General features: G+C 51.2%; 1 protein-coding gene across 2 annotated transcripts; it reads left to right on the forward strand.

Annotated features, from left to right (window-relative positions):
• The first annotated feature begins 7,983 nt into the window (after positions 1-7,983).
• AP1M2 (adaptor related protein complex 1 subunit mu 2) lies at positions 7,984-18,716 on the forward strand. 2 transcript variants are annotated; one of them, XM_077859956.1, is made up of 12 exons: positions 7,984-8,143; positions 9,408-9,564; positions 9,791-9,858; positions 11,294-11,424; positions 11,544-11,691; positions 11,784-11,910; positions 12,376-12,524; positions 12,607-12,678; positions 16,616-16,774; positions 17,317-17,442; positions 17,816-17,891; positions 18,309-18,716. In XM_077859956.1, exons 1-12 carry the CDS (start codon positions 8,102-8,104, stop codon positions 18,329-18,331), a joined length of 1,278 nt encoding a protein of 425 aa, XP_077716082.1. In that variant the 5' UTR covers positions 7,984-8,101; the 3' UTR covers positions 18,332-18,716. The 2 variants fall into 2 exon arrangements, with proteins under 2 accessions (XP_077716082.1, XP_077716083.1); XM_077859957.1 differs by having other exon boundaries at positions 12,382-12,524.
• The last annotated feature ends 912 nt before the right edge of the window (positions 18,717-19,628 follow it).

The following is a 19,628-nucleotide window of genomic DNA, read 5'->3' on the forward strand; positions in this document are numbered from 1 at the left end:
CCCGCCCCGCCCCGGGCCCGGCCCCGCCCCGCCCGCCCGGCCCGCCCCGCACGCCGCCTCCAATGGGAGCCCGCAGCCGGCCGGGGCGGGGCGGGGGGCGGGCCCGGGCCGCGGGAGGGTGGCGCCCCAAGCTTTGTTTCCCATCTGGGCTCAGCCGAGACTCCTCGCTGTGCTTGGTGGGCTGGGAGCAGTGGGTCACCCAATCATTCATCTACACCCCCCCCCCATCCACTCATCAACCAGGTATCGAGCGCTGACCGTGTGCCAGTGAACAGGGCAAAAAATGCTATTTTGCATTCAGCAGACGGGCAAGAATTTTAGCGTCTGGAACAACCAGCCGGGTGAGCACATGCAGTGGATCTGGCAGAAAAGATCAAATGCAATGATGTTGGCCCTGTGTGATTCCTCTCTGCCACTGACCCTGGAGAAGCCATCGTAGGTGTGTGTGTGCCTGGGGACTGTCAAAGGTTGCTCCCTGCTGCTTTGGTACTTTTTGTAAAAAATGGGGAGAGGCTTACAGGTCCTCCAACGGAGGAGTGCACTCAACCCGATGAGAGGGAGGGAATACCATGCAGCGAATAAAAAGAATGAAGCCATCAGGGAAATGCAAATCAAGATGCAATGCTACGGGGCACCTGGGTGGCTCAGTGGGTTAAACATTTGCCTTCGGCTCAGGTCATGATCCCCGTGTCCTGGGATTGAGCCCCATGTCCAGCTCCTTGCTCAACCAGGAGTCTGCTTCTCCCTCTCCCTCTGCCTGCTGCTCCCCCCTGCTTGTGCTAGTTCTTTTTCTGTGTGTCAAATAAATAAAATCTTTCTAAAAATAAAACAGGGATCCCTGGGTGGCTCAGCGGTTTGGCGCCTGCCTTTAGCCCAGGGCGCGATCCTGGAGTCCCGGGATCGAGTCCTGCATCGGGCTCCCGACATGGAGCCTGCTTCTCTTTCTGCCTGTGTCTCTGCCTCTCTCTCTCTCTCTATCATGAATGAATGAATAAATCTTAAAAAATAAATAAGTAAATAATGAAAAATAAAATAAAATTCAATTATATACAGCCACACATCCACCAGAAGCGCTAGAACTAGAAAGATGAATGAGCAAGTACTGGCTGAGGATCTAGAACAAATGGGACTCTCCTACATGGCTGGTGACGATGTAAAATGACACAACCACTTGGAAAAAGATCTCTCCGTTTCTCATAGAGTTAGATAAGTGCCTACCACATGACCCAAACATTCTACTCCTAGTTATTTACCCAAGAAAAATAAAACCGTAAAACTAGGGACACCTGGGTGGCTCAGCGGTTGAGCATCTGCCTTTGGCTCAGGGCGTGATCCCAGGGTTCTGGGATCGAGTCCCATATCGGGCTCCCTGCATGGCCTTTGGCTCAGGTAGTGATTCTGGGGTTCTGGGATCCAGTCCCAGATCAGGCTCCTTGCAGAAAGCCTGCTTCTCCCTCTGCCTGTGTCTCTGCCTCTCTCTGTGTGTCTCTCATGAATAAATAAATAAAATCTTTAAGAAAAAAACCATAAAACTAGGAGGGAAAGAAGGAAGGAAGAAAAGAAAGACAAGGGCTTGTATACAAATGTTCATAGCAACTTCATCACAGCCTCATTCATAATGGCCAAAAATTGGAAGAAACCCAAATGTCCATAAATGGATGAATGGTTCAGTACATCATGGTCCATCCATATCATAAAATAGTCCTCAGCAGTTAAAAGTCATTATCTACTGGTAAGTGCAATAGCATAGGTGAGTCTCAAAAAAAAAAAAAAAAAAAAAAAATATATATATATATATATATATATATATATATTATACTGAGGGACAGAGGCCATGCACTTTTGAATGAAGTCCTAGGACAGGATAGCTAATCGACCTATGGTAATTGAACATGGATCAGTGGTTGCCCTTGTGGGTGATAGGGCCTCTGGGGCAGCTTCCGGGGGTGACAGGAAACAAGACTGCGGTTACTAGGTGGGTTCAGTTTGTGGCAACCTCTTGACTTCTGCCCTTTCTTAACATGTTTAAGTTTTAAAATGGAAAAATTGTAAATAGCTTAAGAAAGAAGGAGGTGGCCCTGCAGATTATAACAAGAGCGAATTTCAGAGGGAACTTATGCAGCATCAGAAGAGGGATTATTTGCTTTGTGTTCAATCTTTATAACCATTTTCCAGTTGAGGAAAATGACACAAAGAGGTTAAGCAATTTCTCAAGTGTGTCATATTAAATCCTTGCAGTCATTTTCCACTTGGAGAAAATGATACAGAGAGGTTAAGTAATTTCCCCACAGTCACCCAGCTAGTGAATGTGGGGCTATACAAGGATTTGAACCTCATGGAGCCTGACTTTGCAACCCACAGATATTCCATAACCTGCCAGAGTAGCAGTTAGATTTACAGGTCCTAATGGTGAGTATAGCAAGTTGCACTTAGTTAGTCGTGCATGGTGTGGGGACACACACACACACACACACACACCTGCATGCAACTTAATAGAAAAAGATCTGAACGTGCGTTGCTTGTCAGAACGACCAGGATGGGAGGGGGGCAAGAGGACTGTTTTCTGATTTCTGTTTTCTTTCTCTCTCCCTTTTTTAAAAAGATTTTATTCATTTATTCATGAGAGACACACACACATACACACACACAAAGAGGCAGGGACACAGGCAGAGGGAGAAGCAGGCTCCATGCAAGGAGCCTGATGTGGGACTTGATCCTGGGACTCCAGGAACATGCCACGCGCCAAAGGCCGGTGCTAAACCGCTGAGCTACCCAGGGATCCCCATCTTTTCCTTCTCTCTCTCCTTAGTAGGAGAAAATATTCATGTGGGTAATTAAAACTCTATTGAAAAAAATAATAGATTTAATGTGAAGGAAAAGGAATCCTTATGCACTGTTGGTAGGAAAGTAAATTGGTGCAGCCACTACAGAAAACAGTACAGAAGTTCTTCAAGATATTAAAAATAGAAAAAAAAAAGAAATTAAAAATAGAAACACCATATGAGCCAGGAATTCTACTGCTGGGTATTTACCCAAAGACAACAAAACATTAATTATAAAAGATACACGCATCCCTATATTCATTGAAGCATTATTTAGAGCAGCCAAGATATGGAAGCAACCTAAGTGCTCCCATTGATAGATGACTGGATAAAGAAGTGGTATAAATATACAATGGAATATTACTCAGCCATAAAAAGAATAAAATCTTGCTATTCTTGACAACATGAATGGACCTAGAGGATATTATGCTAAGCAAAATAAGTCAGAGAAAGACAAATACTATGTGATTTCTCTTCCATGTGGAATCTAAACAAATGAATGGGGGCACCTGGGTGGCTCAGTTGGTTGGTTAAGCCTCAGCTCAGGTCGTGATCCCAGGGTCCTGGAATTGAGCCCCACATTGGGCTCCCTGCTCAGCGGGGAGTCTCCTTCTCCCTCTCCCTGTGCAGCTCCCCCTGCTTGTGCTCTCTCACTGTCAAATAAGTTAAAAAATAAATCAAAAAAGTGAACAAACAACAAACAGAAAGTGAACAATAAATACTGAGAATGTGTGGTTGCCACAGCGGAAAGAATGGGTACATGAGAGGAAGAAGTAGGTGAAGGGGATTAAGGAGTACAAACTTCCAGTTATAAAATACAGAAGTCATGGGGATTAAAAAGTACAGCACAGGGAATACAGTCAATACGATCGTAATTACATTATACAGTGACAGATGGCAACTACACATTCGGTGAGCAGTGTGTAATATATAGATTTGTCGATTCACTACGTTGTACGCCTGAAGCCAATAAAACGCTGTCAACTATACTTCAATTAAAAAATAAAACTAAAATATATTTTAAAATCGATTTAAACAGGCCAGTCACAAAAGGATAAAGGCTGTCTGATTCCACTCATATGAACTCCCTAGAGGAGTCAAATTCATGGAGATAGAGAGTAGATGGTGGGGGCCAGGGGCTGGGGACGGGAAGAGAGGTTAGGGTTTAATGGCACAGAGTTTCAGTTTTGCAAAGATGAAAAGAGTTCTGGAGAAGGATGGGATAGTGGCTGCACAATGCTGTGAATGTGCTTAATGTCCCCGGCCTGTACACTTGAAGTGCATAAAATGGTAAAGTTTATGTTACAGACAGATAGACCGATAGGTAAAGTTTTGTAAAACATAGATTTTTAGAAACAGCTGTGACAGGGGAGCATGGGACAATTGAGAGAGTCAAGGAGGGACTTGACCTAGACGTGGATTGAGAGGTCAGAGAAGGCTTCCTGAAGAGGCGATCTTATCGCTGCTTCAGAAAGAGGCTAAGAAAGCAAAAAGGAGCAGACATTTCATGCTGTGTGGTTAGGTGCCAGAGGAAAGAGAGAAAGAGAGAGGAAGTGAGATTAAGGAAGTCAGCACGTCTGGGGCAGTGGGTTCAAGTGGAGGCTTGTGAGAGAGGTCAGCTGGGGTTGTTTCTGCCTGCACTGGCTCCGGCAGCTTGAGGGCAGTGGGAGCCAAGGGGGATATGAGAGTGAGGGAGCTTTCAGTTTCAGACCACTCCCTTTAGAAAAGTGGAGAAGGGATCTAAGGGGGTGCCTAGAGGTAGAGTCCCAGAGGGGAGGCTGGGGCAGGCTGTAGGCATCTAGGAGGAACTGGGCCAAAGCCATGGCCCCTGGGGACAGGGCAGGTTGCAGCTGAGGCTGGACGGTTGGGCACGCAGAGCTGCTCTGTTCTCTGAGCCCACTGAAGCTTTTGGGTTCATGAATTTTGCAGCCAAACAGACTGTGAGTTTCAGATTCCAGGGCTCCGGACCCAGGCTTTGGGGTTCTAGTTACTGCCTGCAAACATCCCAGGGACCCAGGAGAAGGGCCCTTGAGAGGTTCTGTGATGATGGGCTGGGACAAGGGCCTGGCAGTGTCCACCAGGGTCACTGGTCCCCTGGGTCACCCTCTGAGCAGGGAGCAGGTAGGAAGGAGAAGAGCAGTGATCCCTGTTTTTTGAGCAGACAGCATAAAACCTTGGGCTTTGCAGGGCTGGAATTCCAGCTCTGCCACCGGTGATGGGGTGACTTTGTCCAAGTCACTTCCTGTCCTCCCCTTAGCAGTGCTGTGAGAGGAGATGATAGGCCTCCCTAACTCAAAGCATTGTTTCCAGGGACGCCTGGGTGGCTCAGTGGTTGAGCGTCTGCCTTGGGCTCAGGGCATGATCCTGGAGTCCTGGGATCGAGTCCCACTTTGGGCTCCTTGCTAGGAGCCTGCTTCTCCCTCTGCCTATGTCTCTGCCTCTCTCTGTGTGTCTCCAACAAATAAATAAAATCTTAAGACAAACAAAAAAAAGGCATTGTTTCCGGAAGCATTCCCACAGGGGAGACATTTAGGGCATAATGGGCACCACACCAGCAGGGCCTATTGTTGATAATAGTAATGCTCGTATCTGGCAATACGGGGCAGAGCAGTTGGGAGTGGGTTTGGGTTGAACTCTTGAACATGAGGACTCAGGTTCAAATTCTGGCCCAGGCACCTCCCAGCTGTGCAACCCCAGGCGAATGGCTTCACCTTTCTGTGCTTCTGCTTCTTCCAAGGTAGGAAGACATGAAATGTTTTCCCCTCGGGTCCTGAATTCTCAGGAACACCAAAGATAGGTAGACCAGAGTTGAACAGCAAAAAAAAAAAAAAAAAAAAAAAAAAAATAATAATAATAATAATAACTAACTTGAAAAAAAAATTGAAGACAGAAAGGAGTATCGGGTGAGACATGCTCAAGGAGTGCATTTCTGCTTTCGTTGCTGTGATATTATCCCTATTAGATGCCAGCGAGGAGGGGAGTGGGTAGTTCTGATAGCAGCTGCCACCCTCGCCTCCCTCCCTCAGTCCCTGTGGGGACGCCCTCCCCATCCCCAGAGGCTGATAGAGTGTGGGGCTGGGTTTGTAGAAGGAAGTATGAGGCCTGGGAGAGCTGAGTGTCCACCCCCCCCATCCCCCCCACCCCACCCCCACCCCCGGCCCTTTGAGCCTCTCCCTCTCTTAAGCAGGATCAGTTCCAGTCAGGCAGGAAGGGAGTGCTCCTTTCCTTCCCCTGCTCATCTCGCCAGGAGGGCTGACAGTTAGCGGGTCTGTAATAGCTGAAGTGCAAGGAGCACGGGTGCCAGGCCAGGCATCCAGGCCTGCCCAGTAGGCCAGCGAGTGGAGCCTGAGGAGGTGGCACCGAGACTCTTACGACCATTTAACAGGAGGGGAGACTGAGGCACCAAAGGTGCAATCACTAGCCGAATGTCTCAGAGCCAATAGTGGAGTCAGGATTCAAAGCGGCCACCCTGTGTTCTTAACTGCTACACAGTAAATAATAATAGCAATGATAGCAAATCATAATAATATTATTTTTGAAAAGATTTTAGTTATTCAAGAGAAAGCAAGAGTAGGGGTGGGGGTTGCAGAGGGAGAGAGAGAAGCAGGCTCCCCACAGAACAGGACCCCGGGATCAAGACCTGAGCCAAAGGCAGATGCTTAACTGGCTGAGCCCCCCCACATGCCCCCTAATAATAATATTGATTGTTGGCTACATCCCGGGTCTGTTCTGAGAGTCGCGTTGGGAGTAGTAACTCAAGCATCTGCATGATAATCTAACGAGGGAAGTTATTTCTATCTCGCAGATGTGCAGACAAGAATTCAGGGAGGAGAGGACAGGTGCCTGAGGTCACCCAGCTGACTGGTGGCAGAGCCAGGACTTGAGCCCAAGCAGCTGGCTCCGGAGGCCTTGTGCTTTACCAGCACATATAAACAACAACAACAAAAACACTATTAGTACCCGCTTTATGCTAGGCTCTGCATGAGGACTCTCTTCCAGCCCATAAGGTCATTGTGGGAAATTTGCAAATGTCAGTCCCTCCACTGACTTCCCATTGAGATCTCACAGTCCCCCCCTTCCTCAAACCCTGCCAACAGTTCCCTCGCCTTCTTGATCAGAGATGATCATGATGAAGATGATCAAGATGATCTCCCATCATGATCAGAGATCATCTCGTTTTGGGGTTTTTATGTTGTGTGCCTCTCACCCTCGCTCAAAGAGAGCCAGTGGAGTGGCTTTGTCTATTTGCCACCCATAGTGTCACAGAGGGCGCTCAATAAATATTCATCCACTGCGTGACTCATCAGCAGCAGCATTACCATAACGAAAGTCGCTTCCGTATGCTCAGTCCAACACACAGAAGATGCTCAATAAATGTTTGTTGAGTGAATAATAACATTATAATATAGTCACAATGACTATTTATTTTGTCAACATCTTAGTGTCACATAATAGGCGCTTATAAGTACTTTTGGAACGAATAAGAATAACATTAGGAATAAGAATAAAAGCAGCGACGTTTGTTCTGCTCAGAGTGCTACCCACAGTTCGTCATTAAAAAAATTTACTAGTCAGAAAATGTCTGAGTGAAAGAATAAATTAATTAGTAAATAGTTATTGAATGAATGAATGAATGCATGCATGCATGGTTTGGACAAATTTATTCTTTTCCCTCTCCTCCCCACGGGCCTGGAAATATTATTGAGTGCCCAGCGTGGGGCCCTGGGGACCCAGATATGAACAGGGCAAAATCCTCCACTGGGGCTGACGTGCCTGTGGGAGAGACAGAAGAAAAACAAGATGAGTGGATGAATGGGTGGATGGATGGGGAAGGATGGGTCAGTGGGTGGGTGAATGGGTGGGGGCTGAGTGGGTGGACGAATGGACGGTCAGGTGCGTGGAGGGACTGCTAGGTGGGTGGGTGCATAAATGGAGATGGGTGATGGGTGGGGGGATGAATGGGTGGGGGTGAGTGGGTCGAAGGCTGGCTGGCTGCTGGCTGGGTGGACCAATGGGTGGTTGGTCGGCCTGGAGACTCCTCCCATCCGCACTCCCGGGAGCAGAGGGAAAGTGAGGCGGGGCAGCTGGCCCCTCCGGAGCCCCGCCCTGCTGCAGTCCTCGCGTCGGCCGACAGCGCCGCTCACCTGCGCGCCTCCCCTTTAAGACGCTCTCACCTGGGCGCTCACCTGCGCGCGGGCGCTTCCGCAGGAAGAAGGAAGCAGCGCCGCCGTCGCCTCCCGGCGCTCGCTCCCCGCCTCCCGGGTCCGCCGGCCGCTACCATGTCCGCCTCGGCTGTCTTCATCCTCGACGTCAAGGGCAAGGTGGGCCGGGCGCGGGGGGTGTCGGGGGCAGGACAGGTGAGGCCGCGCGCCCCTGCGCCCGGGGGCGGCCCCTCCTCGCGGGCGGGGGGGGCTCCAGAAAGCCCCGGGAGCGTGGGAACACCCCTCCCCCAATCCCGGGAAGTCCCGGCTCCAAGCCCACCTCCCCTGTTGCCCCTCAGCGCGCCGCGCGCGGGCAGGGCCTTTGCCTCTCCGAGCCTCAGTTTCCCTGTCCGGAAAAATGGGGAGAACGAGGTCCCCACCCGCTGGGAGTGACTGCAACTCGCTGAGCGTCGACTGCTTGGCCCTGTAGCCCCGCTGCAAACATTAGGGGTTCGGTCGGTCGGTCGGTTGAAAGGATTTTTATCACCCTCATCATCCACATGATTAATATTTGGGGAAGACGGCAGGGGCGGGAGACCCTCGTTCCCGTTTGGGGCTGCCTTGTCCCCTCCTGAAGTCCCCTCTCAAGCGCCTTGTCATTTCATATCAAAAACCACGGTGGTTGGGGACCCCTGGGAGGCTCAGCGGTTTGGCGCCTGCCTTCAGCCCAGGGCGTGATCCTGGAGACCCGGGATCGAGTCCCGCGTCGGGCTCCCTGCCTGGAGCCTGCTTCTCCCTCCGCCTGTGTCTCTGCCTCTCTCTCTCTCTCTGTGTCTCTCATTAATAAATAAATACAATCCTTAAAAATATATATAAATAAAAAACCAGGGTGGTGGTGAAAGCTCAAGTGCTTGAGGACGGGCTCTGCGAGGTCCTGGTTCTCAGCCCTGGACTAAACCACCCTAGGAGGTAGTACTGTTAGCATCCAGGGCTCACTGCCTGCCAGCCGGCGGCTCTGTGCGATGTATGATCTCTCTTTCTATAATCTTTTTTTTTTTTTTTTTTTTTTTTTGCCTCCTTCCCCCTCCTCTCCCCTCCCCATCCCCTGATTTCCGCACCTCTTAGAGACCTGGTTCACACCTGCCTTTCTCCAGCCTTCAAATGAAGATAGTGCTGGTGCCCGCCCCACAGGTTGTAGTGAGGACATAATCAGTTAGCAAACACCCAGTCTTTGGTAGGACGCGGCCTGGTCCTCAGTGAGGACCCTGGATACGTTGCCCTGGTCACACACCCGTTTTACAGAGGAGGAAACTGAGGCAGAGAGCAGCAGAGTCTTGCCCTTGCCTGTCAGCCAGGGAGTAGAGTCAGAACCAGGCCCTCTGACGCCCCTGGATGAAGGGTCCCAGATTCCAGCCGTGACCAGGCCTTCTCTGCTCACCCTTAGCCCCTGATCAGCCGCAACTACAAGGGCGACGTGGCCATGAGTGAGATTGAGCACTTCATGCCTCTGCTCATGCAGCGGGAAGAGGAGGGCGCCCTGGCCCCCCTACTGAGCCATGGCCGGGTGCATTTTCTGTGGATCAAACATAGCAACCTCTACTGTATCCAGCCCCCAGCTGGGATCCTGGAGGCCTGGGGTGGTAGCAGCTTGGGCCCAGAGAGAGTAGACTGAGGGCAGAAGTTGCACAGCACATCAGGGGCTCGGGTTGGGGTAGAGGGGATAGACAGAAATGAGGTGAGGGTGGGGGGACAGCCAGAGGATTTAGGATCTGGGCTCCATTTGAGACCTCCAAAACGGCACCTTTTCCTTAACTTTGCTGCACATAGTGGTGGCTACCACGCTGAAGAATGCCAACGCCTCCCTCGTGTACTCCTTCCTCTACAAGACGGTGGAGGTAGGTTCTGGCTTCCCGTTGGCCAGCTGGTTTGTCTGTCCACCCCCCTCCACCCCATTTGCTCTTCTCTTTCAGGATCCATCTCTCCTAGGAACCTTCCCCTGACCTCCATTGAAACCCCATCTCTGTGTTCTCATTAGCTGCTAAGGGATCATCTCTCCCTACAGGGCAAGGACCAAGCAGGTCTTCAAGAGGGTGCACTGCTCAATCCTGGGCCAGAGAATACTGGGTTGCAGTCCCAGCCCCCTACTCTTCCTGGCTGTGTGACCTTGAGCAAGTCACTTCTCTCAGTGTCTAAACTGAGGGTTACAACAAGTCCCACCTTGGGGTGTTGTACAAATTAGTCAAATTCATATTTATGAGTGCTTCAAACAGGGGCTTAGTACACAGTGAGTGCTCAGTAAAGGTTTGGTGGTGGTGTTAGCGTTAGCACGGCTAGAGAATCCTATAATAATTTGAGTGCTTGCTAAATCGCATTCTCAGTGACCGAGAAAGTGCTCAGTAAATACTTTACAACAAACAAGGAATAAGTATTGATTTGTCTCCTGCCAGGCGAAGAAGGGACACAGCTATGCACAAGGCAGGTGCAGTCCCTGCCTGTCCCGAGGAGTTAAAGGGCATGAAGGAGATTGAACAGGACATCATGAGAACCAGTGACTAGGGTGCTAGTCTCACTGTGATACTCAGAGGGGAGGAGGGATGTAGTGGCTTCACTGGGGAGGCGACATTTGAGCTGAGGCCTGAATGACAAGGAGTCCATTGTGAGAAGATTGTCCCAGGCATAGGGGACGGCATATGCAAAGAGGTGAGAACGGAAGGCAGGCCAGTGGGGCCGGAGCAGAATGAAGGATGGAGGGTTTCTCAAACTGTCAGATGACTGATAGGTTCTCTGCTGTGGTTTAGCCTACAAAATTCCCAGAGGCTCTGAACTTGGGGACCCAAACCCTTAAAGCCCTGTGAATTCAGGGGTTCCACGAACTTAGACATATTTCTGTATAACAGATTTCCTTGGCCATCTCATATATTTTATGCATTAAAACCCTTCTGTAAACAGCACCAGATACACAGCATTCCGTGGTCCACAGGAAAGAAAAGAAACGAAAAGAAAAAGTCTCTAAGCCCTTCTAATCCCTCCTCCAGGAAGGCTTCCTGGACCTCCCTGCCTCTGGCTTCCTACTTTGTGGTTTCCTCATTTTCACACTCTACATGTTGTATTTCTCTTGGTCCCATTACCGGTCCATTTCCCCCACTAGACTGTTCCATGAGACCACGGACACTGTTGGTTGTGCTCACCATTAATGTCCCAGCATTTGGTAGATAGTAGGCACTCAATAGTTGCTTGGTGGATTGCTGGCTGGCTGAGTGGGGCCCCAGCCCATCGTATGGCTATACCACAGCCACGCCTCTACTAGTGTGTGTTTCCCTGCACCCCCAGGTTTTCTCTGAGTACTTCAAGGAGCTGGAGGAGGAGAGCATCCGAGACAACTTCGTCATCGTCTACGAGCTGCTGGATGAGCTCATGGACTTTGGCTTCCCACAGACCACGGACAGCAAGATCCTGCAAGAGTGAGTGGGCCCTGGGGGCAGCCCCAGGGTGAGCCACTGATGGAAGGAACTTGGAGGGGGGGAGAAGAGAGGGGAGTGTCCCTGGGTCCAGCTGCTAGTCACCCCCACCCTCCTGACAGGTACATCACGCAGCAGGGCAACAAGCTGGTGACTGGCAAATCCCGGGTGCCACCCACTGTCACCAATGCCGTGTCCTGGCGCTCTGAGGGCCTCAAGTACAAGAAGAATGAGGTCTTCATCGATGTCATAGAGTCTGTCAACCTGCTGGTGAGCCCGCACTCCTTCCGTGGCCTGGGGGGCAGGAGAGGAGGCCCGATGATGCTCCTTGACACCCCTCCCCCCCATATGTGCATTTTCAGGTCAATGCCAATGGCAGCGTCCTTCTGAGCGAGATCGTGGGCACCATCAAGCTCAAGGTGTTTCTGTCGGGAATGCCAGAGCTGCGGCTTGGCCTCAACGACCGCGTCCTGTTTGAGCTCACTGGCCGTAAGCATCTGGAGGGGGATGCACGAGGGAGCCCACCCTGCCCCTCCTGGGGACCCAGAGAATGCCAGCCGGTTTTCCACTCGGCACTCGAGCGCCCTCTGCTGGTCCTGGCCGGTGCTGCAGCTGCTGGCTCCGCGGCGCCCACAGGGCTTCATTGTTGGGTGCCTGGTCCACGCACCGCCAGGGGGGAGGCAAATCTCTGTCCCCATGGAGCTGACATTCCAGTGGGCGTAGGAGGCGGAATAGCATCACATTTAAAAACCTGGCAGCAAGAGCCAGATTCCCTGAGTTCAGATCCTAGCTCTGCCCCTGGCCGGCTGGGCGGCCCTAGGCCTGCTCCTCATCCTTCCTGGGACTCAGTCTCCTTACCTGTGCCATGCAGGTAACAGTGCCTGGGAGGCGGGAAAGGCGGGGCTAGAGACCCTATCCCAGGCCTCCAGGGTCACCCACCCACTCGGCTCCGAGTTTCAGGGAGCAAGAACAAGTCCGTGGAGCTGGAGGACGTGAAATTCCACCAGTGCGTGCGGCTCTCTCGCTTTGACAATGACCGCACTATCTCCTTCATCCCGCCCGACGGCGACTTCGAGCTCATGTCCTACCGTCTGAGCACCCAGGTGAAGCAGGGTAAAGCCCCACTGCAAGGGGCGAAGGCCGACCCCCAGAACCTCCAAGAACTTCCTCTTCTGCTGTCTGCAGGTCAAGCCATTGATCTGGATTGAGTCCGTCATTGAGAAATTCTCCCACAGCCGCGTGGAGATCATGGTCAAGGTAGGCCCAGGGGAGCAACACTCAGCGCTTGATCTGCCAGCTCTCACGTCCTCCCTGGCTCCCCATCGCCCTCCAGCCACGCTGGTCTCCCCGGTTGTTCTCACGCACGTCAGGCACAGTTCCCTGAAGGGGCATTGCACTGGCTGTTCCTTCTACCTGAGTTGCTTTTCCAGCAGCAGGCTCACAGCCTGGACTCCCACCCTCTCCCGCCCCCTCTGGTCTCTGCTCTACTGACCATCACATCTACTTCTCTCCTGTGTGGATTTCTTTTCCACACAGCAGACACATAGTAGGTTCTCAATACTGTCTAAATGATGGACAAAGTATTAGCTGTCCCTATTATGATTTTAACTGAGCCTCTTACCTTGTAAGGGAACTAAGGGACAGGAGGGAAGAAATAAAAGATATGCTGTCCTCAAGGAGCTTGAGGCCAGCTGGAGAGACAGACAAACCTTCAGCAAGGTAGATCCCTAATCTGCCCACTTCACACTCCCTCCACTGCATATGCCCTGGTCTCCCAGCTCCTGCCTTTACCCCCACCGCTGCCAACTGTCTATTCCTTTACAGGGCACCTATGAGCATCAGTCTGGCTGTGTCTCTCTTCTGCCTGGAACTTTCCATGGCTCCCACTTCACTGAGAGTAAAAGCCAAAGTCCTGGCAGCCCACAAGGCCCCGTGACAGTCTTCCCTGTCACCTCCCTACCTTTTTTTTTTTTTAAGATTTGATTGATTGATTGATTGATTGATTTATGAGAGACAGAGAGAGGCAGAGACATAGGCAGAGGGAGAAGCAGGCTCTTCGAGGGGAGCCTATGCAGAACTTGATCTGAGCTGAAGGTATGTGCTTAACCACTGAGCCACCCAGGTGCCTCTCACCTCCCTATCTTTACCTCTTTCCTCTGTCTTCCTCCCTCACTCCATTTCAGCTATATCGGCTTTCTCTATTCACACCAAGCAAGGTCATACCTCAGGACCTTTGCACTGGCTATTCCCTTTCTTTGGATCATACCACCTCCTTGTCCCAGGTACCCCACATGGCTCCTTCCCTCATCCCCTTCAGCTTTTTAGCTAAATGTCACCTCCTGAGAGTCCTTTCCTGATTTCCCTATTTAAAATTGCAACCCCTTATCATTCCCCACCTCCCTCTCTGCTCTATTTTTTCCCCTATGACTTAACACCAACTGACATGTTTTACCTATTAACTTTCTTTTATTTAAAAAAGATTTTATTTATTTATTCCTGAGAGACACACAGAGAGAGGCAGAGACATAGTCAGAGGGAGAAGCAGGCTCCTTGCAGGGAGCCCAATGTGGGACTCCATCCCGGATCCCAGGATCACACCCTGAGCCAAAGGCAGACGTTCAACTGCTGAGCCACCCAGGCATCCCTACTTATCTACTTTCATATCAAATTATATATATACATACATAATATTTATGTGGTTTAAAGAAAGTACTCAGCAGGGATCCCTGGGTGGCGCAGCGGTTTGGCGCCTGCCTTTGGCCCAGGGCGTGATCCTGGAGACCCGGGATCGAATCCCATGTCGGGTTCCTGGTGCATGGAGCCTGCATCTCCCTCTGCCTGTGTCTCTGCCTCTCTCTCTCTCTGTGTGACTATCATAAATAAATAAAATTAAAAAAAAAAAAAAAGAAAGTACTCAGCATATTCAAATGTGCTTGACCACAGACTCTGAGCCCCCACATGGCCCTCCCCCAATTATTGCTCACCCCTTCCCCAGAGGTAATCATGATCTTCAATTTTATGTAAATAATTTCTTTGCCTTTCTTTATAATTGTGCCATCCATATTTTTTAAAAGATCTTTTTATTTTTTAATCTTTAAAGATTTTATTTATTTATTCATGATAGACCCACAGAGAAAGGCAGAGACACAGACAGAGGGAGAAGCAGCCTCCCAGCAGGGATCCCAATGTGGGACTTGATCCCGATCCCAGGATCACACCATGAGCCAAAGGCAGACGCTCAACTGCTGAGCCACCCAGGCATCCCTCACTTTTTATTTTTATCTTTAAGTTCTATTTTTAAGCAATCTTTACACCCATTATGGGGCTCAATCTCACAATCCCAAGATCAAGAGTTGCACGCACCACTGACTGAGCCAGCCAGGCGCCCTGCCACCCACATTTTTACCATAAATATTTTGTTCTGCTGGTTTCCGATCCTATCAGTGAACTGACTTGCTTTGTGTAAGATTGATTTTTTTTCAAAGATTTTATTTATTCATGAGAAACACACAGAGAGAGGCAGAGACATAGGCAGAGGGAGAAGCAAGCTCCTCACAGGGAGCTGGATCTGGGACTCGATCCCAGGACCCTGGGATCACGACCTAAGCCAAAGGCAGATGCTCAACCTCTGAGCCACCCAGGCATCCCTGTGTAAGACTGACTTGAACACAAGTCACAGGAACTGTACCTATGGCCCTTTTTATAGCTGTAGAATATTCCACCATGGGGATCTTTTCCAACTATCCCTTCTCCTGCGGGAGTTGTCCTAATTCTTGGCTCCTCTAGTTGTTGCCATGAACAGCTCTGTGCATGTCTCCCAGTGTCCCAAAGAGCTCCTACACAACTTAGAGTGAGCCCTCTTTTACAGATGGGTAAGGTGAGGTTTGGAGGGATGAAGATGCCACCATCTAGCAAGGGCAGGAAGCTACTTTGAACTTAGGTCTGCTTGGCTCAAGAGTCTGTGTTTTTATTATGTATTTTTATTTTTTAAAGATTTTATTTGAGATAGAGAGTGAGAGACTGAGCTTGGGGTGGAGGTGGCTACACAGGGAGAAGGAGCCTGCTGAGCAAGGAGCCTGACACGGGTTCCATCCCAGGACCCCAGGCTCATGACCTGAGACAAAGGCAGATGCTTAACCCACTGAGCCACCCAGGTGCCCCAAGAGTCTGTGTTTTTATATTTGACCTTGTTCCCTGGTTTTGGGGTGTCAGGGAAGTTGGACTGCAGGGTGAATGGTCACCAGGCAGGGTCTTGACACCCCTCAATGTCCCCATCGCTGTGCGCAGGGAAAAGGGGAAGGGGCCGTTAATACTGGTGCTTCCCGGAAAGAATATCCCTTCTGGTTTATTTCTAGGTCCTCTGCCCCGATCCCACCTCTCAGATATCCCTCCCCAAATTCATCAGTAGTAGTAATCATAATGCACATAGAACACTTAAAATCCCTGTGTTCAAAGTTTGTCTCGTGTCATGTGCTAGATACAGATAAGGTAACTTGTTCATTTATTTGTAAGGAAGGCCAGCGATGGTTGACAACACAAATTTGACTCAAGTCCCTGCTGTGCCAGGTACCAGCTTACTGTCTCGCACAAAGTGCCTCAGTCTCCTCATCTGTAAAATGGACCTTAGGGATGGGGAATTAGTGAGAGGGCCAAGTAGTTGGCTCAGGGCCCAGCACGTTAGGGGCTTTTTTTTTTTTTTTTTTTTTTTTAAGATTTTATTTATTTATGAGAGACACAAACAGAGGCAGAGACACAGGCAGAGGGAGAAGCAGGCTCCACGCAGGGAGCCCGATGTGGGACTCGATCCTGGGACTCCAGGATCATGCCCTGGGCCAAAGGCAGGCAGTCAACTGCTGAGCCACCCGGGCCTCCCGTAGGGGGTCATTAAATGCCCATTATCAAATAAAAACTCCTCTGTGATGGGCAGTGTTGGCACTTTGGGCCAGGCAAAGGCGTAGGATGCTTTCCAAAAGGAAAGTCACTAAGAACAGAGCCTCTGAAGTCTCCTGTGGGTGTGACCCCCCAGCCCGGCCACCTGTTGGCTGTGCATCTCCAGGCAAATGCCTCAGTGTCCCTGTGGTCTCCATTTCCTCTTCTGTAAAATGGGCAGGATGACCGTTCCCACTTCAGGTTGCTGAATATTTGCAGAATGCAAGAGTGAATTCTTCACACCCCATACCCTCTCCACTAACAGGCCAAGGGGCAGTTTAAGAAGCAGTCAGTGGCCAATGGTGTGGAGATATCTGTGCCCGTCCCCAGCGATGCCGACTCCCCTCGCTTCAAGACCAGTGTAGGCAGTGCCAAGTACGTGCCGGAAAAGAATGTCGTTATTTGGAGTATTAAGTCTTTCCCGGTGAGTACAGGGATGGGTGTGGGATCTGAGGGACCTGCCCCTGTGGCTTGCAAGCAAGGCAGAGAATAAATCAGAGACCTGTGTGTGTGCACAGGGTTATCCTTTGAGGGTAATAAGGCTGGAAAGCAGGCCAGCGTGGTGGTTAAGCACCCCGCCTCCCAGGTCTTGAAACCAGTCCTGGGGTTCAGGTTCTCCACCCTTTCCTCTGTGAGCTAGACAGCCTTGGGAAACCCACTTCCCTTCATGGAGCCTCTGTCTGCCATCTGTGAAATAGGACCACTCTTCCTTGGGCTGCTTGCTGCAGGATTTGGTCAGTCCTTGTAATCTGGGAGGGTCCATCAGGGCCTGGAAAGTGGGGGACGACCATTAGAAGCTCTCAGAGCAGGCTTTATAGATAGAAGCTTCAGCTGTGTCTCAGCCATGAGCCTTTCCTTTCTGGTCTGAAATGGTCAAGGAACAGAGCCGGCACTGGGGGCTGCCGTGAGGATGGTCTGGGGCACACAGAGGCCTTTGGTGTGTCTGATGCGCCCATGTGCCCTCAGGGGGGCAAGGAGTACCTGATGCGTGCCCACTTTGGCCTCCCCAGCGTGGAGAAGGAGGAGGTGGAGGGCCGGCCCCCGATTGGGGTCAAGTTTGAGATCCCCTATTTCACCGTCTCTGGGATCCAGGTGAGTGTAGCGAGCCGGTGTCTTCTCTCTTTGGCCTCAGTGGCTTTCCCATTCTCTTGTCCCTTGGCTTGGGTCACTTCTGCTTCCTGGCCTGGGTGACCTCTCCTCTGTAGCCGGCTTGTGCCACTTGTTTCCCCAAAACCACGTTGTGTCTATTCCCTTACACTGTGCCATCTCTTTCCCAGCGTCCTGGACTGTCTCCCTGCTCCCCTCTTCCCACAGCCCATGTCATGCCTTTGCCCCAACCCATCACCTCATTATTCACAGACTGTGTCATCCTATTCCCTCCCCCATCAATTGTGTTACATATGGTTCTCTCACCACAGCCGGTCTCTCTCCACAACCTGGGCCACCTCTCTTCATTCCCTTTCAGGTCCGATACATGAAGATCATTGAGAAAAGTGGTTACCAGGCCCTGCCATGGGTTCGCTATATCACCCAAAGTGGCGGTAAGGCAGACGGTGGGGTCAAGGAAATCAAGAGGATGGTCTCAGGGCTTTGATCACACTCTGGCTTGGAGGGCACCCATATTCAGCAGGCCTGGCCTCAGGCCTACCCTGTCTTTATCACCATGCCAGCTGGGCTTCAGTTTGCCCATCTTTAAAATGGGGGCAGTTGCCAGTTCTAAGGTACTGATAGAGTTTGGACAAGGGACTGAACGCACAGCACTCAATCTGTACCCAGAAAGGAGCTGCTTGTTGCTATGGTTACTATCCCTGTGTTGAACCCCATTCTTAGCCTTGTTACGTACCCATGGGGTTGATCATGAGCACTAGGGTGGGGATGGATTAAATGGGGGGGGGTAGGTTCCCCTCTCTTCTCTTTCCCCAACTCTGAGATGGTCTCTGCTCCTTGTTTCCTGGCAGATTATCAACTTCGTACCAGCTAGGAGAGAGAAGAGGTGGGGACTTGGACGTGGGGCCTTCCCTCTCCCTGGGCTGGGCAGTCGACTTGAGAGGGAGGAAGATGGGGGATGTGTGTGAGGGAAGGCCCCCGACTTAGCAGTTTCTGCTCCTGGCTTCCTCCCTGCCTTTCCCTCAATCCACAGGCTGGGAGGAACTGGCCTGCTTCCCCCACCTCCCTCTGCCTCGGGGCTCCTCCCTCCTACAGTTTTATATGAAGAAATAGAGGAGGGCCTCAAAGCCCCCCTCATGAGTGCCTTCTTGCAGTGACCTGCCTTAGGGGTATTGGGGCCTCTCCTTCACAGCTACTGAGCCCAGAGGCCATGCTGGCCCACCTGGAGTTTTAGGATGGTATTAAAAAGAATGAATCTAGCTGCTGTGTATATTCTTGGCTGGGGACTGGGGATGCCAGGGACACCCCTGAAGTGCTGGGACAGGAGTGGGCAATGCATATCCATTTCTCAGCCCTAGTCCTGGCTGGTCTGTGGCAGTGCAGTTGCCCCTCTCCCCCTTGCTCCTTGGGCCCCAGGCCCAACCGGCTCCAACCGGGCTCTCACACCATCAGTTCCCCTTGCAGCAGCCAGAGGGCGCCTCTTAACTGCTAAGTCCTAGGTCTTGGCTCTCTCAGATCCCTCCCAGGGCTCCCGTGTTAAAACTAAAAACTCAAGGGCTAGTGGCTTATTGCGGTCCACAAGCCTGATGTGCACTACCCCTCCCTCCACTTACCGGTCCTCACCTCCTCCCACTCTCCCCATTTAGTCCTCAGCGCTTGCTTTTTCTAAAAAAGTTTATTTATTTATTCATGAGAGACACAGAGAGAGGGGCAGAGACACATGCAGAGGAAGAAGCAAACTCCATGTAAAGAGCCTGATGTGGGACTTGATCCCGGGAATCCGGGATCCTGCCCTGAGCCAAAGGCAGATGCTCAACCGCTGAGCCACCCAGGGGTCCCAGTCCTCAGCGCTTCTGCTCCTGGGCCACTGCATCCATAACACCCTTCACCTGGCGTGCTTTCCCCCAGATAGTCACATGGCTCCTTCCCTCACCTGCAAGTCGCACATGTCACCTCCTCGGGGAGGCCCTGCCTGACCTCCCTATTTCAACGGCCTTCCTTTCCCAAGAGACTTTCGCTTACCTGTTTTATCACCTTCGGAGCGTTTACCGCTCCGCAAAGATTTAATTTCTGTCTTCTCCCAACCCAAATGATGGGGGGGGGGGGGAGTCCTGCAGCGGGAGCCACCGGGCTGCCTCGCTCTCCAGTTCGGCGCCTAGTACACAGAGGGT

The sequence above is a fragment of the Canis aureus genome, chromosome 19, assembly GCF_053574225.1.
Source record: "Canis aureus isolate CA01 chromosome 19, VMU_Caureus_v.1.0, whole genome shotgun sequence".
Taxonomy (NCBI): Eukaryota; Metazoa; Chordata; class Mammalia; order Carnivora; family Canidae; genus Canis; species Canis aureus.